Here is a 23786-nt window from a genome sequence, read left to right on the forward strand (position 1 = left end):
GCCTGGAGCTTTTTACAGGGGGGCACAGCAGACCCTGGAGGGGGCTAGAGGCAGCAATAAGGCGACACAGAGGCATGTGATTATGCACAGAACATTCCTCTGTGTCCTCTTAAGATTGAAAATACCCACCTCGTGTTCTCTTTAATGATAATTCAATGGGCACCTATGGCCATTGAATTATCTAATATCCCAAAAATGCATGTTTTTGCTGTTTTTTTATTTTTTTGGATGGACGGTTAAGGTTGGCTGTGGGGGGTGGGTGGTTAAGGTTAGCTGTGAGGATGGGTGGTTAAGGTTAGCTGTGGGGGATGGGTGGTTAAGGTTAGCTGTGGGGGTGGGTGGTTAAGGTTAGCTGTGGGGGTGGGTGGTTAAGGTTGGCTGTGGGGGGTGGGTGGTTAAGGTTAGCTGTGAGGGTGGGTGGTTAAGGTTAGGCATTGGTAGTGGGAGGGTTCAGAGTGAGAATAGGCTTAGGTTTAGCTGTGGAAAAATATCATTATTATTTTACCGATATTTAATATCTTTTTTTCCCCACTTTAATAGTAGAATATTGGTAAATTTACCAATATTCTATCGGCTTTTCTGGGTGCCCTTTTTAATCCACCCTGAGACACCTATAACGTTGTGTTGATTTGAGATGGTCGATGAGGTGCAATTAATTCAAGCTGCATGCAATTTGCATTAAAGCACACCTGAACTGTCCTTAATACTGTAGACTTTTACTTACTTGGGGTTTCTTCCAGCCCCTCATAGTCCGTGAAGTCCCCCGGTGTCCTCTAGAGCTCCTCCATTCTCCCACTGGAGGCTTTGTAAGATGTGCGACTAGGACTCCAGTTGCACCGACTGTGCATGCGCAGTCCCATCCACCCACCCTTCTCAATTGCTGGGAGCTTGGATTCCATTGCTGGGAGCGTTCTCCACATGCGCTGTTCATTCTTTTGAGAGCCGCGCATGTACAGAATGCTCCCGGCGACAGGAGTGTGATTGAGGAGATCGCATGGACAGGACTGCAAATGTGCAGTCAGTTCAGCCGAACTCTATAAAACAGGAAAGGGATATAAGAAAATATCCAAGGAATTGAGAATGCCAATAAGAAGTGTTCAAACTCTAATTAAGAAGTGGAAAACGATTGGTTCTGTTGAAACCATACCACGGTCAGGTAGACAAGATTTCAGCCACAACTGCCATATAAATTGTTTATGATGCAAGGAAAACCCAACAAATAGCTTTAGGTGAAATACAGAAAAAAATGAGGTGTGGCAGTTTCAAGATGCACAATAAGGAGGCACTTGAAGAAAGATGGGTTGCATGGTCGAGTTGCCAGAAGAAAGCCATTACTATGCAAATGCGACAAAGTATTCCGCTTACAATATGCCAAAGAGCACAGAGACAAGACTCAAACCTTCTGGCATGAAGTAATTTTGAGTGATGAGACAATAAAAGGCTTCAGCCATGCCAACCACTAACCCTAAGTGAAAGAAATGTTTTTTTGTGTTACAGTATTCATATTGTATGAAAAAAGGTTGAAGGAGTCATCAGGTATAATAAAACATAGCTGATCTACTTACCCGGGGATTCCTCCAGCCCTTTGCAGCTGACATGTCCCACACCGCATCTCTGATCGCAGCCGCCAGTCCGGGGTCCGCTCCATGTGCAGAGGCCGACCTCTGCTACTACGCCTGTTGCGAGCGCCACTGTCAATCAGGTACACGTAGTACGCCGCAGACAACATGAGCTTGATTGACAGCGGCGCTTCACGCAGGCGCAATAAGGACAACCTCGAGGTCGTCCTCTGCACTGTGCGGGGACCCCGGGCCGGAAGCTGCGAACGGTGCTGTCAGCGTGGGACAGACAGCTTCAAGGGGCTGGAGGAAGCCCCAGGTAAGTAAATCAGCTATGTTTTTACTTACCTGATGACTCTTAAGAAATCCATTTCAATAATAATTATCGAACCAGGTGGCTGATCGGCAGCAAAACCGCTAGATGTATGGTCACCTACAGATATTTACCAGTACATCAGATATCCTCAATGACTGATAGAATTATAATTTCTTAAGTTTGGTTTAGATATTGGGGGCTGAAGAAATGACTTCCGATCGCCAGATAACCCATTCCTTCTAATATGATTAATTGATAATAAGTGAAAGCAGCTTGTGTGAATCAGGATCTCCTAGTTACACAGACAGGAGCACAGCATGCACAGAAGTGTCCAAGAACAGCTCTGCCTTCTTGACAGCAGAGACAAGCGCTGGGGACTGGGAGTGGCTCCAGTAGTGATGGGTCGTTAGCGAACGAGCCGGCTCTTTGCTGTGAACGACAAGAGCCGGCTCTCAGTTGTGAAAGAGCCGATGCCTCAGCCGCCCCACACAGCTCTGATTTGCTGTGTAATAAAGGGTGCTGAGGCATGCTGGGAGATGTAGTCCTCCTCGTGCAGCTTATAGGAGTGTATGGGGCAGAGCAGAGCAGTAGCAGGAGGGATTGCCCGAGCGAGAGAAGCAGTCTGGAGTTGTCATGGAGACGGGGGCAGGGCTTTTACTCCGATTCTGAGTGGCGTCTAGTGATATTTAATGAAGAGCCGATTGAGAGCCGTAAGAGCCGGCTCTTTAATGGGAGCCGATTCAGAAGAGCCGATTCTCCAAGAAGAGCCGGAATTCCCATCACTAGGCTCCAGCCATTTGTGTACAAGGACCGCTTCCTGGCAGCACGTCAGGGTATACACACCGGCAGTGTCACCCACTATGTAAACACAAACCATAAACAAGTTTTCTATATAGCATAGCAGCCTGTAATCGCTGCCTGCCAGACTTGCTTCCCAGGATCTCATTCTGCATGACAACAAGCTGAGTGGAGTGGACAGGACAGGGGAAACAGGAAGTAGCAAAAGCAGGAAGTGCTACTAGGCAATGGCATGTATTAACTCTTTCCAACACCAGCAGAGAGCGCAGCGCTGGTGGGTGCAGAGCCAGGCTTCCAGCTGAAAGGGTTACACGGAATGTGGAGCTGCCCATGGCGCGGAGCAAGCAGGGAGATGTAGTTTGCGTGGTTATTGCGGCAGAATGTGAATAATAGGAAGAGAAAGTCACAGGTGAGGCAGACTGTGTTCTATATTTTACGCTTTGCTAAAGTCCCCATGGTGGCTAAGTAAAGGGAATATGCGGGTATTTTAGCCTGCTGCAGTGACACTTCCTGGTTTCTAGTGTGTAGAGCTTTCTGTATGTGGCCATGTGTACAGACATCTATAGATACTGTAATGAAGTTTGATACAGGCCTGGTGTTTCAAAGAATATTCTTCTTGGCATATTCTTTTTATATTGTAAATGAATAAGGAACGGTGTACCATACAATCCTGTCAATCTATATGCTGTAGCTGATGAAACATGAGACAGTTTGCTGCTGCTTAGAGACTGAAAACAGCAACACACCCTAGCTTTGGATTACAATTGAGGGAAAATGCAGTGTTTTCTGGATCGGACATCATCGAAGGAAAGGACACACAAACGGATGACCTGACAGGCATAGTAGCAGAGGTCGGCCTCTGCAAAAATTTGCGCATTGCACCTGTAACGCGTAAAAATGTACTTGTTAATGTCCGCGACAGCTTCCTGCACCAGCGGGAATGCGTAAAAAGGTACCCATGGTGGCCGGCTGACTCCCAGTCCGCAAAAACGAAACTAACTGGCAGCGGGGTACCGAAAGAACCATGAGTGACTGCGAGGGCACAGGATGGCAGCATAGGGCTGGTAGATGCACCAGGTAAGTGAAACTCATGGGTTTTGTTTTTGAGTTAAAGCGGATCCGAGATGAAAAACTAACTATAACAAGTAACTTGTCTATATATCTTATCTAAAGTTTAGATAGTTTACACAGCAAATCTATCTGCAAACAGCTTTACTAGAATATTGTTATGCAGATGACACACAACTGTATCTGTCCTTCAAGCCTGGAACCCAAGACCCATCAGCATCCATAAATGCGTGTCTAGTGGATTTACAAAATTGGATGAACACCAGCTGGCTGAGGCTGAACTCTGACAAAACAGAGGTGTTGGTGGTAGGTGGTCCACACATGATGGATAAAGTTCAAAACGCTCACCACCTCAAACTAGCAATTGGGGGAGATACTGTACAGTATAAAGACTCTGTGCGAAACCTTGGGGTGATCCTGGATGGAAATCTAAAACTCAGACAGCAGGTATCAGCTGTCGTCAAGTCTTCCTTCTTCCATCTAAGAAATATAGCGAAAATCAAACACCTTATCCCAGCTGAAGACCTACCTTCCCTGGTTCACGCATTTGTATCCTCCCGCCTAGACTACTGCAACGCCCTGTTAATCGGATCTACAGATAAGGTTCTGCGCCCCTTACAGCTAGTACAGAATGCTGCAGCCAGACTCCTAGCCAATGCCCCCCGCAGCTCACACATCACCCCAGTACTGCAAACTCTTCACTGGTTGCCAGTAAAATGGAGAATCAATTTTAAGATCTGCCTGCTGACATTCAAGGCTCTACACCACATGGGACCCAAATACATAGCGGATCTATTGGAACTTTATGCCCCTCCACGCACCCTCCGCTCTGCCAACAAGATGAAGCTGGTTATTCCCAGGATACACTTAACATTTGGTGCTCGGGCCTTTTCCTATGCAGCCCCTACTCTATGGAACTCACTTCCACAATCAGTACGAGAGGCTCCTTCTCTGGACAGCTTTAAAAAAAAAGGCTAAAAACTCACCTCTTTTCCCTAGCCTTTGAGACTGCATAATGCAGGGTCACAGCACTTTGAGTCCCCAGGGAGAAAAGCGCTATATAAATATTATTGTTATTGTTATATGAATATTTCTTCCTCTGATACAATGACAGCAGCCATGTTGTTTGTAAACATTACACAGAGGCAGGCTTATCTGCATCTTGAGCAAAAAAACCTAATCCTCCCTCCTCCCCTCTGCCTCTGAAATCTCTGGCTAGAAATACCTCTCCTTCCTCCTGCCCAGACTGAGCTTCCATGAGCCCTTGCTACTGTCTGAAAGTGCCTTGGCTCTCTGAAAACCTGTGGGTGTGGCTTGTTTAGTTTATAGGGAATTAGAGTATTAAAACAAAAAAAGTATTAGGCTTGAGGAATGCCCTATAAACAATGGGAAAGGAACACAATAATGCAATGTGTAAAAGTTCATCTCGGATCCACTTTAAGGTTCCCTTTAACTGTGCATGCCCCACCTTCTTTCACATTTCCCGGCTGTCATTATTTGCAACTGCTGGTGTTTAGTTCCCTCCAGGGTGGGTTATTAGTTGCCCACCAGGGAGGTTCTTTTTTCCTTCGGGGGGGGGGGGGGTATTAGTATTAGTTGCCCAGTAGAGGAGGGTTCTATGTGAGAATAGGGTTAGGTTGGGTTGCATTTTCTGATACAAAAACATTGAAATCAATGGTTAGGTTGCACTTTCTGATAGCTATAAGTATAAATTATTGCAACTGGTTGCAAAATATTATAAAGTTGCAAACATTTTCAACACACTGAAGTGGATCTTGCACTGTCTGCTTTGGCCTGAGCCTAAAAATTGGCTGATCTGCCAATCGTTATTTCTCCACCCTTTTATTTTCTCTTTCTATCCCTGGAAACGCAAAAGAGACAATGGGCTCTGTTCATAAAAGGTTACTGCAAGTTTTCCGCTCAAAACAGCGGATTTTCCCGTCCATTTAGCAAAGTGGGCATTCATAAAAGCTGTTCCCGCATGAAAATCTACAATCCCCCAGCAGAGCAAGAAATTTCCGCCTTCTGCAGTGTTTTTCTAGATTTATCTAGAAAAAAGTAACAAAATGGCAATTCATAAAGTTTAGAGGAAGCGGTATGTGGACGGGAAATACCGCTTCCTCTGATTTTGCGGATTACATACAAGTGAATGGGACAGACCTCCCAGAGAGAGCAGTGCACGGAGGGACTCTGCCGTCTGAAGTGTTTCCGCATGCCTTCCGACAGCTTACCGCCAGCTTTCAGCGGGAGATCTCCGCTCTGCTATCGCAGCTGGCAAGATTTCTATGAATGACCACCCGGAAGTGTAAAATATACCGCTGCGGTATTTTCCCTCCAGGAGTTTTTTCGCCACAACTTTTTTATGAATAGAGCCCAATATGATTTGCTATATCCATATTTTGGGGAAAATTGTATGTTACCCAATGTGTTTGGATTGGTGTTTTAAAGTATAAGTATATTGTAAAATTTGCAAATATTGCGCTACTGATTTTGCCCCCTATGAAGGCCCCCACAGTCACCAGATCTCAACCCAATACAGCATCTTTGGGATGTGATGCGAACACACATCCAATTTTAATAGTCCAATTTTACCACTTCCATGTAGTATGAGGGCCAACAAATTTTGAATAATATGAATATAATATACAATGAACAGTGTGTAGCTGAGTTCTTATTCTATATGGAAGTGGTAAGATTGGCCAGCAAAATTTGGATGTGTGCATACAACTGAATGAGAACCCTTTGGCTGCCTATTGTGTGCCAACACATCTGTAAAGCATCTTCTGTACTGTGTTCACAAACTCTTGTGACCCTTCCATGCTGCAAAAGCTTCGATCTGTTTTTCAAAGCTCATGCATTTTACTGATTGTAAGGGCACCAAGATTAACATAGTAATCGTGGTGCCCTGTACGCAGTAGTGCTATCCGCATTACACCCAATCACAAATGCCTGCTGTATTTTTCCTGCATTTGTGATTGGGTTAAATGCAGGGCTGTGGACTGGGTACAAAAATCATCCAACTCCGACTCCAGGTACCCAAAATTACTCCGACTCCACAGCCCTGCTTAAATGAATGGGAGTGCATGCAAATTGCATAGCAAACATAGTGGTGTGCTATTTGCTTTGCTGTCCAGTTAGAAAAATCTTCCTGCAACTTTTTTTTACATTTTTATCAGGAATCATAATTGCATGGATCGCACCCATAATCACAGCAAAGTGCACATTCTTAAACTAGTGAAGATTTGGTCGAGGTGGCTGTTTAAGGTTGGCTCAGCCAAGGCTCTGTGTTAATGTGTCCACCACGTTGGATCTTTAAACGACACCAAAGGCTGAGTGCATCATTCTCTTTACCCCTTCCTTCGAGGTATTTCCTTTCCATTTCCATGGCAGCCTTACTACGGGGTTAATCCCGCCCCTTAACCCCACAGGACCTGTCTGTATAAATTTTGAGACCCTCCCCCCAGTCCAGTGCTTTTTTTTCCTCGTCCTACCCACAGGACTGTCATTTCAACTTTTTCTTTTGTTTTTAATAGCGTTTTTTTTTTTTTTTTTTCTCGTTGTTGTTTTTGCCTACCTCGCTGTATTGGTGGTACAGCGTCCACTCAGCCAGCCCTTCTGCGGTGTGATGGCCCCGCTATTTGAGCTTAAACAGCTCTAAGCGGTGGATTGCCCCCTCTTTCTTGCCTGATCTTTCTGGGGGCACCTTATGGAGCGGAGTGCGCAGTAAACCTGCGCGAAGCGAGCGGGCGGCAGACTCATCCGGCGTGCGTTCCACCACTGGGAGGAGGAGACTTTTGTTTCCGGCTTCCGGGTCGGATCCACTTCCGGGGCACAGCGGCGCATATGACGGGCAGCATTCGGGAGTCTGGCGCAGTCTAGGAGGACGCGCTGGGAGACGGACCGTCGCAGAGACGTTGTTACTGCCACTCACAATCCTGCAGGAAGCAGGAGCCAAGTAGGTGCCGGCTAGAGGGATTTAGCAATGTAACAGGAATGTGTCTCCTACCTTGTTACCGCTGCTAAAGGCAATATTTCCATTGCAGGGCAACTGTTTTGCTGCCTATTGTCCATCAGCTGCACACGGATTACTACAGATTTAAAGGTACATTACCCTACAAATGTATTATGTCCGCATTTTTCTATTCACGCTCCTCATGGCATCCCCTTTTTCTTTAGCTCTGCTGAAGGAATATGGAGGATGCTGCTGCCGCCCGCGCAACAGATCAGGCACCTCAGGATAGGTAGGCACGGTTACTAATTATTGTTTGTGGCACATTGTATATCAATTTGCTCCTCTGGTAGTAATTAACAGAAATATTTATTTCTGTTTTTTTCTACTCCCATACAGCCCAAGTGAGCACTTGGAGGATGCTGCGACACACAGAAGAGACTCTTCTGCATGTTCAAGCAAGTCAGGAAAATCGCAGACCCACAAGAGGTCTTCATCGGACTCTCGTCCGCGGAAAACCAAGCCCTGTTGGGCATGTGGAGAGACTTGTATGCCGGGGAAACTCGTATGTGCAGACTGCTTTTTTTCCATTCCTATGGAAGAAGAGCCTGTACAAGATTTGCCCTCTCTTGTCCAAGAGATCGTCCAACAGTCCCTCTCACAGCATTCTGCCCCTTATAGCACCTTGCAGGATTCTAGGGGAACGGAAGGCGCTTCAACATATGACATTCCGGAAGAAGACCCCACTATAGGCTTCGATTTTTCATTAGTTGACCCTTTTGTAAGATCTGTCAGGGAGGCGATACAGTGGGAAGAACAGGAGGAGCCCCCTGCCAAAACCAAACGTTATTACCCTCACCTGAAGAAAAAACCTGTGGCCTTCCCTGTGATGGAGGAGGTCACGGAAGTGATCCAAGATGAGTGGGCGAAAGTGGACAGGAAGATGTCCATGACGAACAAATTAGCTAAACTCTACCCGATGGAGGGAGACATAATCACCCAGCTGGACACCCCTCCGGCAGTGGATGCTTCAGTCATGCGCTTAGCTAAGCATGTGACCTTGCCATTAGAAGACGCAGTTTCATTCCGAGAGCCCCTGGAAAGGAAGGTAGACTTTGACCTAAAAAAGATGTATTCTTCGGTAGGAGGCGCATGTAAACCCGCCATAGCCCTTACTTCCGTATCTCGCGCCATTAGAGCATGGGCAGATAATTTAGATGGTGCTATCCAAGCTAATGTTGACAGAAAGACCTTATCAAGTTCCTTGGAGGAGTTCAGAATCGCGGCTGATTTCGTCAGCGAGGCAGCTTTCGATATTATCAGGGGAAATGTTAGGGGCATAATTCACTCGGTCACAGCGAAGAGGGCTCTGTGGCTAAGACCCTGGTCAGCCGATGGAAATTCCAAAACTTCCTGGTGCAAGATACCCTATGACGGGAAAAATCTGTTCGGCCCCAGAATGGACACAGCTATATCTAGGGTAACTGGGGGCAGGTCGGGACTTCTTCCCCAGGATAGAAAGCAAAGAAAATTCAGACCAGGTGATAAAAAACCATTTCAAAACAGATCAAGGGATTTCCGCAACTCCAGGAATCAGCAGTCCTTTCGGAGAAATTGGCAGGGGACGCAGTCCACCCTGTCAAGGTTCAACAAACAACGTAATCCTAGCCCCAGTACTTCAGCAGCCAAATCGTTCTGAGATCAGGCCCGCCTCTCTGGAACCGGTTGGAGGCCGACTGCAGAGATTTGTACATCAATGGGCGGGAGAAATAAAGGACAAGTGGGTAACCAGTACGTTAGCTCACGGTCACGCATGGACATTCAAGGAAGAACCTCCAGAGTCAATTTTTATGTCTACAACAATTCCGAAGTCAACTCGAAAGGCGCAGATACTAGACGAATACATACAGGAGTTGATGCTGAAGAGAGCAATCATAGAAGTACCAACGGAGGAAAGGTTCCAGGGCCTTTACTCCCCCTTATTTTTTGTAACAAAAAAATCGGGTCAGTTAAGACCCGTCCTAGACCTGCGTGTACTAAATCAGTTCATATTACAGGACAAGTTTCGCATGGAATCTCTGCAGACTATCACGCCAACAATACACCTAGGGGACTGGCTGCTGTCGGCGGACTTAGCAGACGCCTACCTGCACGTACCAATTCGACAGTCTTTTCAGAAGTATCTAAGGTTCGCGGTAGGAACTGCTCATTACCAATTCCGAGTATTGCCATTCGGCATCTGTACTGCACCCAGAGTCTTCACAAAAATATTAGTGACATTAATAGCTTTGCTACGTCTGCAGGGACTCCACATACATCACTATCTGGACGATATACTACTGATAGCATCATCAAAAGAAGGGCTGTATCAACACAGGTCAATTTTACTACAAACACTCAGCCGGTTCGGCTGGCTAGTAAATTGGGACAAGAGCCGGTTGCAACCAACCCAGACGATTATCTTCCTAGGTGCGCAATTAGACACCCGAAAGAACGCGGTATCTCTGCCAGAACAGAAGATTGCGAAGGTGATATCAGTAGTGACGGAGGTCATGGGAGCAACATACCTGACAGCGAGGCAATGTTTAGCAGTCCTGGGAACCCTTACAGCAGTAATTCCCATGGTAAGATGGGCCCGCTGGAATATGAGATGCCTACAGATACCATTTCTCGAACAATGGAAGGGCGTCGATTACTTACAACGGATATTCATTATGCCGCAAGTAAAGCAGCAGCTCACATGGTGGTTGAACACTCGAAACCTTACCAATCATCATCAATTGGTCATGGAGCCACCGGTTCTCATAACCTCAGATGCCAGCCTCTGGGGTTGGGGGGCCCATATGATACACCATCATGCTCAGGACAGATGGAAACAGAATGTGTCGCAAATCCCAGCCAATATTCTGGAGATAAGGGCGGCGTTCGAATCACTCAAACACTTTGCCAGCAACATCAGGGGCAAAAGAGTGCTGATGAGGATGGACAATGTCACCGCCGTGGCATACATCCAAAATCAAGGCGGCACGCACAGCCGAACGCTTCTCAAGGAAGTAGAACCGATCATGGAGTGGGCTCAACAGAATCTCCTGCAGCTGCAGGCGGTGTATATACCAGGGGTGAAGAACCAGACAGCGGACTCGCTGAGTCGCGCCTGGGTGGACAACAAAGAATGGAGTCTCAATACCGATGTTTTCCAGATAATCTGCAGTACATGGGGAGTTCCCCAGATCGACTTAATGGCAACCCCATGGAACACCAAGTGCCAGAAGTTCTTCTCGAGGTACAAGTACCCGCAGGCGGCGGGTTGTGATGCTCTTTTACTTCCTTGGAACTTTCAGATTGCATACATTTTTCCGCCAATCCAGTTGATGCACAGAGTCTTGAGAAAGATTCAGCAGGAGCAGGCGGTGGTACTCCTAGTGGCTCCTTATTGGCCGCGCAGGCCATGGTTCCCGTTACTACAGAAATTATCCACCACCACTCCGATCACTCTACCATGTGTGGAAGACCTGTTAACACAGAATCGCTTATTTCACCCTCACCCGCAGATACTGAATTTGACGGCATGGAGGCTGAGAGGAGGAAATTACGGGAACTAGGCTGCTCCCCAGAAGTAATTGAAACATTACTGAGATCTAGGAAACCAACCACCAACACAACCTACCATAGAACTTGGAAACGCTTCCTACTATTCTTGGAGGAAAAAGCTCTGAATATTTCCACCATTCAGGTCAATAACGTATTGGACTTTTTGCAGAGAGGTCTAAACTTAGGACTCGCTAATAGCACTATTAAAACGCAGATATCTGCGATCTCAGCCCTCACCCATCACAGGTGGGCTGTAGAACCACTGGTAGTCCAGTTCATGCAGGCCGTTGTAAAAATTAGACCACCAAAAAGGAACTGGTATCCGCAGTGGGACCTGCCTCTCGTTCTAAATAGTATGACAGGAGCGCCTTTTGAACCTCTGCAAGATTGCTCTCTACTTAACCTCACTCTTAAAGTTGTATTCTTAGCAGCAATCTCCTCGGGGAGGAGCGTATCCGAATTACAAGCACTTAGTTGTGATCCTCCGAATACACAGTTCTTTTCAGACCGAGTAACCCTTAGGCCGGTGGACGAGTTCATACCTAAAGTGGCCACACAATTCCACTTCAATCAGGAATGGAATCTACCATCTTTCTCAGATACCAATCTACAGTACCCCAGTACACTGGATATCCCTTTGCTGCTAAAGCATTATATAGAACAGACAAGTGAATTCCGCCTCACCAGGAGGTTGTTCATAGTCCCTAACGGATACAAGAGAGGACACCCAGCAACGACCAGAACGATCGCAGCCTGGTTAGTTAGAGCCATCAAAACAGCATATACCAGCAGAGGGCTCAATCCACCTCAGGAAGTAACGGCTCACTCTACCCGTTCAGTGGCTTCCTCTTGGGCTGCCCTAGTAAAGGTTTCTCCAGATATTATATGCAGGGCCGCAAACTGGACGTCAGAACACACGTTCATATCGCATTATAAGGTCCATCCGGGTAGTCTATCAACTATGGAGTTTGGTACAGGTGTATTATCTGCTGTAAGAGACTCTAGACTCTGATAGCCATAGTATGAGATACAGTAGGATATAGGACCACGCATACATGATGTAATGTACAATTTATGATTTACGAATTAAAATTTTCTGTTTAAGGCATGTTGACCCACCCTCTTCATTTATAATCTACAGAGATCCCCATAGTAAGGCTGCCATGGAAATGGAAAGGAAAACGGAAAATTGTATACTTACCTTCGGTAATTTTCCTTTCCTTTCAAGGTCCATGGCAGCCTACGGAGATCCCACCCTAGTTAGTTCCAGTCAGTTTAAGGACTAGTAAAAAAGAAGCACTGGACTGGGGGGAGGGTCTCAAAATTTATACAGACAGGTCCTGTGGGGTTAAGGGGCGGGATTAACCCCGTAGTAAGGCTGCCATGGACCTTGAAAGGAAAGGAAAATTACCGAAGGTAAGTATACAATTTTCCGTTTTCTAAATACATTTACGTTGATCTTACTCAGTTGACACGTAAAATTCTAACTTTTTCCTACTTCTGTTCAATGGTGTATACCACCCACTGAACAAAAGCAGAAGCTCACAATCCTTTATCTGATAAAACTTAACTTTTATTTATCTAATCAAAAATACTCTGCATACCATAGACCAATGGGTGAGAAACAAGGAGGTGTAGGGTAAATGTTTCACACTGCTATCAGTGCTTCTTCAAGACCAACTTTACGTAAAGTATACCAAACGTTAAATGGGTACTTATCTCAGTAGTGGGAATCCTCTGGGTAGTTCCCGAATCCTTCTGGTGCCCTCCCTTCCAGCGCTGGGTACCTCTGAACATATTCAATAGCCTATGGAGCAAGTGCATTGCGGCTTCGGGCAATATACCGAACCGTCTGCGCAGTGGAGTGAACCCAATCAGGCTCTGCTGTTCAGAAAGCCACTACTGCGCCTGCACGCACTGCTGACAAGCCCTTGTTGGCAGAATCTCCGGGAGTCCCAGTGCTGGATCCCCTCTGGTGAGAAGGATGGGGGGGGGGGGAGACTCTTTAGGATCCAGAGGCTTCACCCTACCCAGGTAAATACCACCTAGGGGCATTTTTTTTCCCTTCAGGTACACTTTAAAGAAATGCATGCAGGATGTTTGCAGTCAGGCAAAATAGCATTTTACAGAAATGGATCACAGAACGCAGCAGATCGCAGTGACAAGGTAGTGTGTGTTACCTGGGTAAAGTGAGCATTGTTGGCGTAACGTCTGCCTATTGTGTTTCCACAAAGCTCACCTTACCTACTTGGTTTTGCGAACGATTGTTGTCCTGACCTTCCTCCTTTCCTTCACTACATACACTCACTTAAAGGATTATTAGGAACACCATAATAATACGGTGTTTGACCCCCTTTCGCCTTCAGAACTGCCTTAATTCTACGTGGCATTGATTCAACAAGGTGCTGAAAACATTCTTTAGAAATGTTGGCCCATATTGAAAGGATAGCATCTTGCAGTTGATGGAGATTTGTGTGATGCACATCCAGGGCACAAAGCTCCCGTTCCATCACATCCCAAAGATGCTGTATTGGGTTGAGATCTGGTGACTGTGGGGGGCATTTTATTACAGTAAACTCATTGTCATGTTTAAGAAACCAATTTGAAATGATTCGAGCTTTGTGACATGGTGCATTATCCTACTGGAAGCAGCTATCAGAGGATGGGTACATGATGGTCATGAAGTGATGGACATGGTCATAAACTATGCTCAGGTAACCCATGGCATTTAAACGATGCCCAATTGGCACTAAGGGGCCTAAAGTGTGCCAAGAAAACATCCCCCACACCATTACACTACCACCACCAGCCTGCACAGTGGTAACAAGGCATGATGGATCCATGTTCTCATTCTGTTTATGCCAAATTCTGACTCTATCAAGACTCATCAGACCAGGCAACATTTTTCCAGTCTTGAACTGTCAAATTTTGGTGAGCTTGTGCAAATTGTAGCCTCTTTTTCCTATTTGTAGTGGAGATGAGTGGTACCCAGTACGGTCTTCTGCTGTTGTAGCCCATCCGCCTCAATGTTGTGCATGTTGTGGCTTCACAAATGCTTTGCTGCATACCTCGGTTGTAACGAGTGGTTATTTCAGTCAACGTTGCTCTTCTATCAGTTTGAATCAGTCAGCCAATTCTCCTCTGACCTCTAGCATCAACAAGGCATTTTTGCCCACAGGACTGCCATATACTGGATGTTTTTCCCTTTTCACACCATTCTTTGTAAACCCTAGAAATAGTTGTGTGTGAAAATCCCAGTAACTGAGCAGATTGAAATACTCAGACCGGCCCATCTGGCATAACCATGCCACGCTCAAAATTGCTTAAAGTGAACCTTAAGCCAGAAAAAAGAATGAGTTTTACTCACCTGGGGCTTCTACCAGCCCCCTGCAGCAGTCCTGTGCCCTCGCAGCCACTCACTAATCCTCTGGTACCCCGCTGCCAGCTAGTTTCGTATTTGCCGACAGGCCCGTCAGGACTGGCCATGAGTAGCTTTTTCCGCATTCCCGACTGTAATTAGCGCTATTGCGGGCCGCAAGCGTACAAAAATATGCGTTGCCGCATATCTATGCGTTCGTAATGCGGCAACGCGTATTTTTGTACGCGTTGCGTTGCGCTAATTACAGTCGGGAATGCGGAAAAAACTACGCATGGCCAGTCCTGACGGGCCTGTCGGCAAAAACGAAACTAGCTGGCAGCGGGGACCAGAGGATTAGTGAGTGGCTGCGAGGGCACAGGACTGCTGCAGGGGGCTGGTAGAAGCCCCAGGTGAGTAAAACTCTTTTTTTTTTTTTTTCTGGCTTAAGTGTCTCTTTAAATTACCTTTCTTTCACATTCTGACATTGTTTGGAGTTCAGGAGATTGTCTTGTTCAGAGCCACACCCCTAAATGCATTGAAGCAATTGCCATGGGATTGTTTGATTAGATAATTGCATTAATGAGAAATTGAACAGGTGTTCCTAATAACCCTTTAAGGTAGCCATAAAGTGCGTACACACGCCGGACTGGAGGCAACGACGGGTCCGTCGTTACCTCCCGCTGGGTGGGCATGCCAACGACAGTCCGGCGTGTGTACGCACTGTCGGCGTGACAGTTGGCACGCCCACCCAGCGGAAGGTAACGACGGACCCGTCGTTGCCTCCAGTCCAGCGTGTGTACGCACCTTTACACTGGTCGATTTGCCATTAAATCGACCAGCTGACAGATCCCTATCTGATCGAATCTGATCAGAGAGGAATCGTATGGCTGCCTTTACTGCAAACAGATTGTGAATCGGTTTCAGCCTGAAACCGATCACAATCTGTTGAGCTGCTCCTGCCGCCTGTCCCACCGTATACATTACCTGAAGCTGGCTCCGGGTCCTCTTCTCCGCGCTGCACCCCGCACCGCATCCCAGCGTACACTGTGTCACTCCGTGACCAGGAAGTTCAAATAGAGCGCCCTCTATTTGAACTTCCTGGTCACTGGAGTGACACAGGAAGTTAATGTACGCTGGGATGGAAGCAGGAACAGAGCGGTGCAGCGCGGAGAAGATGCCTGGGAGCCAGCGTCAGGTAATGTATACCTGATCGGATCGGCCGCCGCTAGCGACGCGCTCCCTACCCGCGGGCGATCGGTATTTTTCCGCACGGCGCGATCGACGGACCGATCCGATTTCGGGAGGAAATCGGATCGGCGGGTGCGTTTAGCGCGAACGATTGGCAGCAGATTCAATCCCAGTGATCGAATCTGCTGTCGAAACGGCCGCAAATCGGGCCAGTGTATGGCCAGCTTTAGGTGAGTGTACATGGCAGCATCATTTCATCATTTCACGTCTGTTGTTATCTATTTTGCAGATAATAAATATCCTATGTCTTGTTTTTTTGTTGTTTTGTTTTGCTTAGGGCTCTTTCACATCAGAGCTTGCGTTGGAGAACGTTTTTAATCCGTTTTCAATGCGTTACAGCACATAGAAAAACGCAGGTAATTTTTTTTTCTTTTAGTTTTCAACTTTCTACATTGTTCCTCTGTTGCATTCTGGGAATGATTGCCTGCGTTAACGGATTAAAAACGCGCATAGTGTGCGTTTTACATTGACATTGTAACGCATAAAGCTAGCGTCAGCCGAAAAACTGCACCTGGGTGCAGTGTAACGCAACGCACAAAAAGGCTGCGTTATATGTGAAAGCTAAAATGAAAGTCTATGGACTTTCATTGCACCTTGGGTAACGCAAACTTTACCCTTTGCGTTGAAACGCAGAAAATCTGCCCTAATGTGAAAGAGCCCTTAGTTGTGAGGTAGTCATGATAGAGTTGGGTACGTTTTTTTCATTTTGTTCTCGGTTAAATTGTTTATGCATCAGAAGTGACATTTTTCTTCTTTAAAATATTGGCTTCTTTCACAATTACCTTTTGCATTTTTAACAGTAGTTGTGAGGTTTGCTTCAGGCTACCATGTGTATCTGGGTAGTTTATCTAACCCTTGTGTAAATGCTACATGGCTCAGGAAGGGGAACAGTGGTTTTTGGGATAAAATGATGCCACCTGAATATTTTTACTCTATCATGGAATGAAATGTAACATGTCTAGTAATATGTTTTGCTAATAACATTTAAATCTCTACATAACCTAGGCCAGTTGTGACCAGCTGTTGTAACTGTATCACACTTCCTACAACCTCAGACCAACAGAATCTAATAATTTGACCAGTCCAACTAAAAACCTTTGGAGACAGAGCCTTCTGTCATGCTGCCCCCCTATAAGATGCAGTAACTAGGGACTATAAGAGGCAGTGACTTGTGAGTCTTATAGTCCAAAAAATACAATAATTCAAAATTGAAAAGCCGCCTGGTTAGTCTGGCATTTATGATCCCATAACTTTTTACCCTGTAACACATCATTATGTACTGATCTTAGACAAGCTTACACACTTTAGGTCCTATGGGAGAAAAGCGCTTTAGAAATGTTAAACTGGTCTGTAACTCAGCATTTCTTCTTTGCTCTAAAAGAATCCTTACAGCTTTAAACCTACTATCACAAAAAAAAAAGAACAGCATTCAAACAGTTAAACACAGCACTTTGTCCTGCCATGGAAAGGTCATTCAGCTTAAAGTGTACCTAAACCAATTGCTGAAAAAGAGAATCACTTACCTTGGGCTTCTCGCAGCCCTCTGCAGCCATCCTGTCCCACGCCGGTCTTTTATGATCCTCTGAAACATGGCTTAGTTTCGGTTTACACCAACTGAGAGTCGGTGAGCCACTGCGCCTGCTCGGCCCTCACCACGTGTAGCTTCACTAGCATCCCTGTCCGCTTGCTCAGGACTCTTGCGGACCAGAATGCGAGTGAAGCTACGCGTGGCGAGGGCCCCACAGGCGCAGTGGCTCACCGACTCCTAGTTGGTGTAAAACGAAACTAAGCCGCGGTGGGAGAACGGAGGATCGTAGGGAACCGGCGCCGGACAGGACAGCTGTAGGGGGCTGGGAGAAGCCCCAGGTAAGTGAATCTCTATTTCAGCAAGATCTGCGCCCAGAGTGGAGATAACATTATCTTTGTTTACATTCCAATGTTGTTGCATATTGTGTAACAACTGAAAACTAGCTCTCTCTGCTTCAAGCATGCAAACAGCTCACTAGAAGATTTTAATATATAGTAAAAAGCAGCTTGAATAAAATGCAATGGCAGCTTTCATAGCTTATAAACTACACTTTGGAAACATGTAATTTGTAAATGGACAATATTGTGTACAAAAGCAAATATGGTAACTATGGGTAATAAGTAGAGATGTGGCGAACATCTCCAAATCCCTGGGGCTCTTACTACTTCCGGGTCGCACTGACCCGGAGTAGTACGCCTGCGCTGCCCGGTGGAGCGCGTTCTAGATCGCGCTCCTGTTGCCGAGCACTTAATGCGCGTGTGACGTCACGCTCATGCGCAGAGAGTGCCCGGCAACAGGAGCGCGATCTAGGATGCGCTCAGCTGGGCAGCGCAGGCGTACTACTCCGGGTCAGTGCGACCCGGAAGTAGTAAGTGCTCCAGAGATATTCGCCGGGCGAACAGTTCGCCACATCTCTAGTAATAATTAGGAAAACACATTTTTATTGAATGTTATGTCAGAGTTTCAGACCACTTTAAGTTGTTGAAAAGGTCTTTGTCCATAATTTGTCTGACTACCTAAAGCCTGCTTGCATTTGCTATACATCTGAGTAATCCCAATGATGCAAGTTCCGTGGAACCTTGTTCAAAGCAAAAATTTGTTTCCTTCAGGCGTGAAGGAGTGGCAGTGTATAAATGCTTTCATTTGCAAAGGAATTCAACCACTGTAGATTTAAAACAATTATGCTAAAGGGCCTTTGAACTTTGAACAACCTGTACATGTGGACACTGTAGATTTTTGGTCAAGACATTTATGAATTATCTTTTTGGCCAAGGAAAATCCAAAGTGTGCCAATAGCTCTATATTTTATACATTGAACTCCATAGTGGACCTTGAGGAATGGTTCATTCTTGAGTCTGTGGGCAACGTCCACATAATTTTCCCACACCACACGTTTGTCTGTTACAACACACATGGTTACAAAAAGTATGAGGGCCTCCCAGATGGTAAACAGCCATTTGCTTTTATCTGCCATGCAAGGTATTCTTTCTGTGTCATTTTTAACTTGCATCTGTCAGTTAAATCTCTTCTCTACCTTCACCACGTGACTGCAGAATTTCAGTAACTGTTTGTTCAGCAGCATTAACATGAAGTCCATCCCTGATCCCTCTAACTCACAGTTGAAGAGTGTAATGCTACTGCTGCAGAGGGGTTGAAAACCTTGTTAAAAGATATGATAAAGGAGGTGATTATGAGGAGAAATGAACCGAAGATACAGTGACCTTTATGCAATTACGTTTTTCTCCTTAGTTTTCTCCAAGTTGCTATTTTCACAGCTTGTCAATAAAATGCCTTTTCAACTCCCAGCAAGAAGGAAAATATACAAAATAATTTTGATAATACCTTTTCTACTACTTTTGGTACTTTTTCAGTTGCAAAGTGCTGAAAAAATATATTTTAAAAAGAAGATGAAAAATTATCACCTTGGAGAAAACTTAGGAGAAAAAGTGAATTGCATATGGGCCCGTGTGTGTAAAACTTAGTACACACATAGACTGCATGTTGCCCATCAAGAATCATGACTCGATACTTCGAATGACATTGCAGTGACAAGACTACACAAATGTGTTGCCAGCCTTCAGGCTTGTGAGGTGTTCTGTTGCTATGCATGAGGGAGGAGGGTCAATGGAGCTGCATGTAAATGACATCACGCGATGGGTTGGGTGAGTGGGAAGAACAATGTGCTTGGCTGAATCAAGACATCAGGCTGATCTCTGGTCAAGGCATCAGGGAACACTGTGTACACATGCCAGATTCTCAACAGTGGTGATCGTTATGTGCCGCCTTGGTAAAATTTCATGTAGCATGTGTACAAAGCTCATGATGCAAATGGCTGTTACTTTCTAGATGACCCTTGTAGACAATGATTTAAAAGGCGATGATGGCCCATATGCAATTCTCCTTTTCACTTGAGTTTTCTCCTAGGTGATATTTTCAAAATGCATTTTAAACCACCAAGAAGCAAGAAAACACTCAAAATAATCCTGACAGTACTTTTTTTTTTAAACTACTTTTTGGTACTTTTCAATTGCAAAGTGCTGAAAAGTTATTTTAAATAGAGATGAAAAATTATCTCCTAGGCGAAAACTCAGGAGAAAAAGTGAATTGCATATGGGTCGATGTGCGTTTTTTACCTGCATGCAAAAATTGCATTGAATGTGAACGAGCCTATTGATCACCATGGGCTAATGGGGATTTGCATGCTGGGAAATCATGTGCCATGTTCATCTGTAAGTGTGAATTCTCCCTCATGCCTTTATTTTTCAGTTCTCAGTACTGTCTATGGGAAGAAGAGCTTCCACCTTCACCATGGACAGACCTTCTGGCAGATCACCTCTGGTAACGGAATAGTCAATGAAATGCAATTGATGCAGAATTAACGACATTTATGCGGCTTGAAAATGGACCAATCGAATTAAGGTGAGGTGGGATTTAATTGGACCATCTTCAGGCTGCATAAATTCGCATAATTCTGTATCAACTTGAAATTATTTGCATTTTATTGACCATCCCTACTAGTAACCTGGCATCCTCCTATGATGACTGCTTATTATGATGATAAAAATTCAGTCTGGCTTGTCAGTACTCTCTGTGTATTATGTGATCCCTTTTTGCCTAATGTTGTTTTGTCCTGAGACTGACAGTTGTGGGCAGCTGGGACATGCACATGCACAGGGGAGCACGACTGGGGTATTGCGGGACAATGGAATGACCCGGGAGGACAGTAAGGGATCCCACGGCCTACGGGGGCTGGAGGTAGCCCCAGGTAAGTATAAAAGCTTATCTTTGTTTTATATCAGGTACATTTTAACCACATGCACTTTTTCTGTTAGAAACTTTTACCTTAATGGATTTGCGTCGCAAATGGTAATTGTTTTAATAAATATGGCAAGTCGCTGCCGAAGTACAATATGCAATTTATTGTTAACCTTGTCCATTTATTGTGAAGTCCAACATCTAATGTTGAAACTTTTTTTTATTTTTTCCTCAGCTGAAGACCTTGTAACAGTGCTGGCGAAACACGGCAGTTTTCCAAGTAGTTGACAAAATCAAGTTTATTTGCCTATTACTTTGAAGTGCTTGGACTTAAATGAGATCATGGATGAAAGAGCTCGAAGCTTGCTGCTTCAGAACCGACCAGCATTGGCAAGGGACATCAGAACTGCTTACATCATGGATCACATGATCAGTGATGAAGTCATCACTCCACAGGAGGAGGAAAGAGTGAAAAGTCAGGTGAGCGTTACATGGTTGTCATCTTTCTTTACAGCACATAGCAGACAGCGTAGAACGGATCTATTGTTTCTTGAATGCAAGATACCGCTGCGTGCAATTTGGTAGATGTGTTTCCATTCAGTATATGAATGGCACCTGTGCTGCAACAAAAATCCTGTGTGTTGTATTACATTTCAATGGAATGCACGGGCATGGTGTGAACAAAGCATTAAAATACATTTGATGGAAGTGCCTAAAAAAGAGTAGCATTTATAATATGTTAGTTCAGTTAAACATATTGTCCTCAATTCACTAAGCTTTATCAAACACTTTATCAAACGTTTGATAATTTACCTCATGGGTAAAATCTAATTTTGAATTCACTAAAGTGTTATCGATAAAACGTTCAATAAATCTATAACACCTTAGTGAATTCAAAATTAGATTTCACCCATGAGGTGAATTATCAAAACGTTTGATAAAGTGTTTGATAAAGCTTAGTGAATTGAGGCCATTGTCCCTACTTGGCTTTCCTGTTGGTTAGTGAACCCCTTTATCAAACTAAGGACCAATATGAAGGTTTGGGTAATGCTCGATTCTGTACTATTTCATCATAGGCTTGGTTTGGGTTGCTTTTGGTTTATGACAGGTATGCTGTAATAGCACAGAAAAGCAGAAGCCGTATAGGAAAACAAGGAAATATGGCTTCAAATAGGTCTTCAAACAGGAGCAGAACTTCTGCAGGAAAAATAAGGTGATCTTCATAAAAGTATCACTGTGCTTTTCAGAAGTGTTGCATGGTGATAAAGGCTGAAGAGGAAGACTTGGCATTTATGTTCCTATTCAAGCCATAGAGATCAGTGTGATTAATGAAATAAAGCCAGTGGAACAGCTTTTACAGTAAGTTGTACCTGACAACACTTCCAAGGACTCTTGCACATGGAGGCTGATCTTGTCGCGCAGTTCAACCCCCAATATGTCGGCCACTGAGCACCTTCCAGCTGCAAAATACAGTTAAATGGCAGCATTTGTTAGCTTAGATGTGATTCCTTGTGACAGATGTGTCTCCACTGCCAGCGCCTATGCACTGATTACTGACCCGGAAGTAGCTTTGGGGGGCTATTAAACCTTAACGAGTGGAACAAAGAACAGGGGGGAGTGGTGGGCATGAGGACAGCACCGCGCACATGCCTGCTCCAACCTCCCCGTTTTTAATTTTTATCCAGCGCTAAGGTATCCTTTATGCATGTATGTGTGTGTGTGTGTGTGTGTGTGTATATGTATATGTATATGTGTATGTATATGTGTATTTCGGGCAGCACGGTGGCGTAGTGGTTAGCTCTCTCGCCTTGCAGCGCTGGGTCCCTGGTTCGAATCCCAGCCAGGGCACTATCTGCAAAGAGTTTGTATGTTCTCTCCGTGTCTGCGTGGGTTTCCTCCGGGCACTCCGGTTTCCTCCCACATTCCAAAAACATACGGATAAGTTAATTGGCTCCCCCTAAAATTGGCCCTAGACTACAGTACTTACACTACATAATATAGACATATGGCAATGGTAGGGATTAGATTGTGAGCTCCTTTGAGGGACAGTTAGTGACAAGATATATATATACACTGTACAGCGCTGCGTAATATGTCGGCGCTATATAAATACTAAATAATAATAATAATAAAATAATAATATATATTTTTTCTTTTTTTCTAATGTGCACACTTGGCTTAAAGCGGCCCTGAACTCAGAACTTCATCTCTGCTCTAAAAGATAAGCAACAGCATAATAACCTTTAGGTCATAAAACATTTCTTTGTTACAGCTTACAGAACTCCTGCAATAAATCTGCAGAGTGTATATTTCCTGCTTTCATGGAAACAAAGGGTTAACATCCTGTGTTTACATATTAGCTGTGTCAGCTGAGCACTGCCAAATGTCTGTGCTGACACGGCTGAGAGATTAAATTAGACTTGTGATTACTTACAGATGAGGGGGAATTAGACAGGCTCTTAGACCGGGTGCATTTCTCTCCTGTGTCCAAGTCCACTTTAAATGATCTGCTTCTTGTACTAGAAGCAAAGAACTGCACTTACCTCCTGTTTTTAGAAAACCAGACTCTCCTGGGACACATGGAAACAATAACATAATTCAGCTTTGTTAACTTTGTGCTGCAGCAGTCTTGCTACTGATTTCAGTGGTTTCTTTGTAGAAATCTTATTGTGAAGGTTATCTGCACATTCACATGCTTCTTTTTGTTGCTCATGTGATGATAGTTCTGTATGCTGTTTTCTGCCATTGGCAGACATGTGTAAAATATCTGTGCATTGGAAACTGTTAGTAGAGCATCTTTTATGTGTTAAGTTTTCATGTTCTCTTTTTTATGTCTAGGCTACACAATCTGACAAAGCCAACTGGCTGATTGATCTCATTCTTAGCAAAGACACCAAAGCATACATTTCTTTTTACAATGCCCTGTTACATGAGGGATACAAAGACTTGGCTGCTCTTCTTAAAGGAGCTGCTTCCATTGATGTGTCTGGGGGCAGTAAAGCTGCAAAGAATGGCATTACCTCATATGGTGAGTATATAAGGGGGAGTTTGATGCTACCTTCAGAGGCACACTTTAAAGATTTTTCATCTAGCAGACGAAAGGCCTCTTTTTCATG

General features: G+C 44.9%; 1 protein-coding gene across 5 annotated transcripts in view; it reads left to right on the forward strand.

Annotated features, from left to right (window-relative positions):
- The window catches only part of APAF1 (apoptotic peptidase activating factor 1), a 182981-nt gene that overhangs the window by 5397 nt on the left and 153798 nt on the right, over positions 1-23786 (forward strand). For 2 of the 5 annotated variants that reach the window (XM_068276986.1, XM_068276990.1), the window contains exons 1-3: positions 2548-3082; positions 20906-21150; positions 23509-23698. In XM_068276986.1, the coding sequence (XP_068133087.1) occupies positions 21013-21150; positions 23509-23698 (328 nt within the window). In that variant the 5' untranslated portion in view covers positions 2548-3082; positions 20906-21012. Of the gene's footprint in view, positions 1-2547; positions 3083-3728; positions 3751-16164; positions 16244-20905; positions 21151-23508; positions 23699-23786 lie in introns of those variants that run through there. The other 3 variants (XM_068276987.1, XM_068276988.1, XM_068276989.1) reach the window with 3 other exon arrangements.

This window comes from Hyperolius riggenbachi, chromosome 3 (assembly GCF_040937935.1).
Source record: "Hyperolius riggenbachi isolate aHypRig1 chromosome 3, aHypRig1.pri, whole genome shotgun sequence".
NCBI lineage: Eukaryota > Metazoa > Chordata > Amphibia > Anura > Hyperoliidae > Hyperolius > Hyperolius riggenbachi.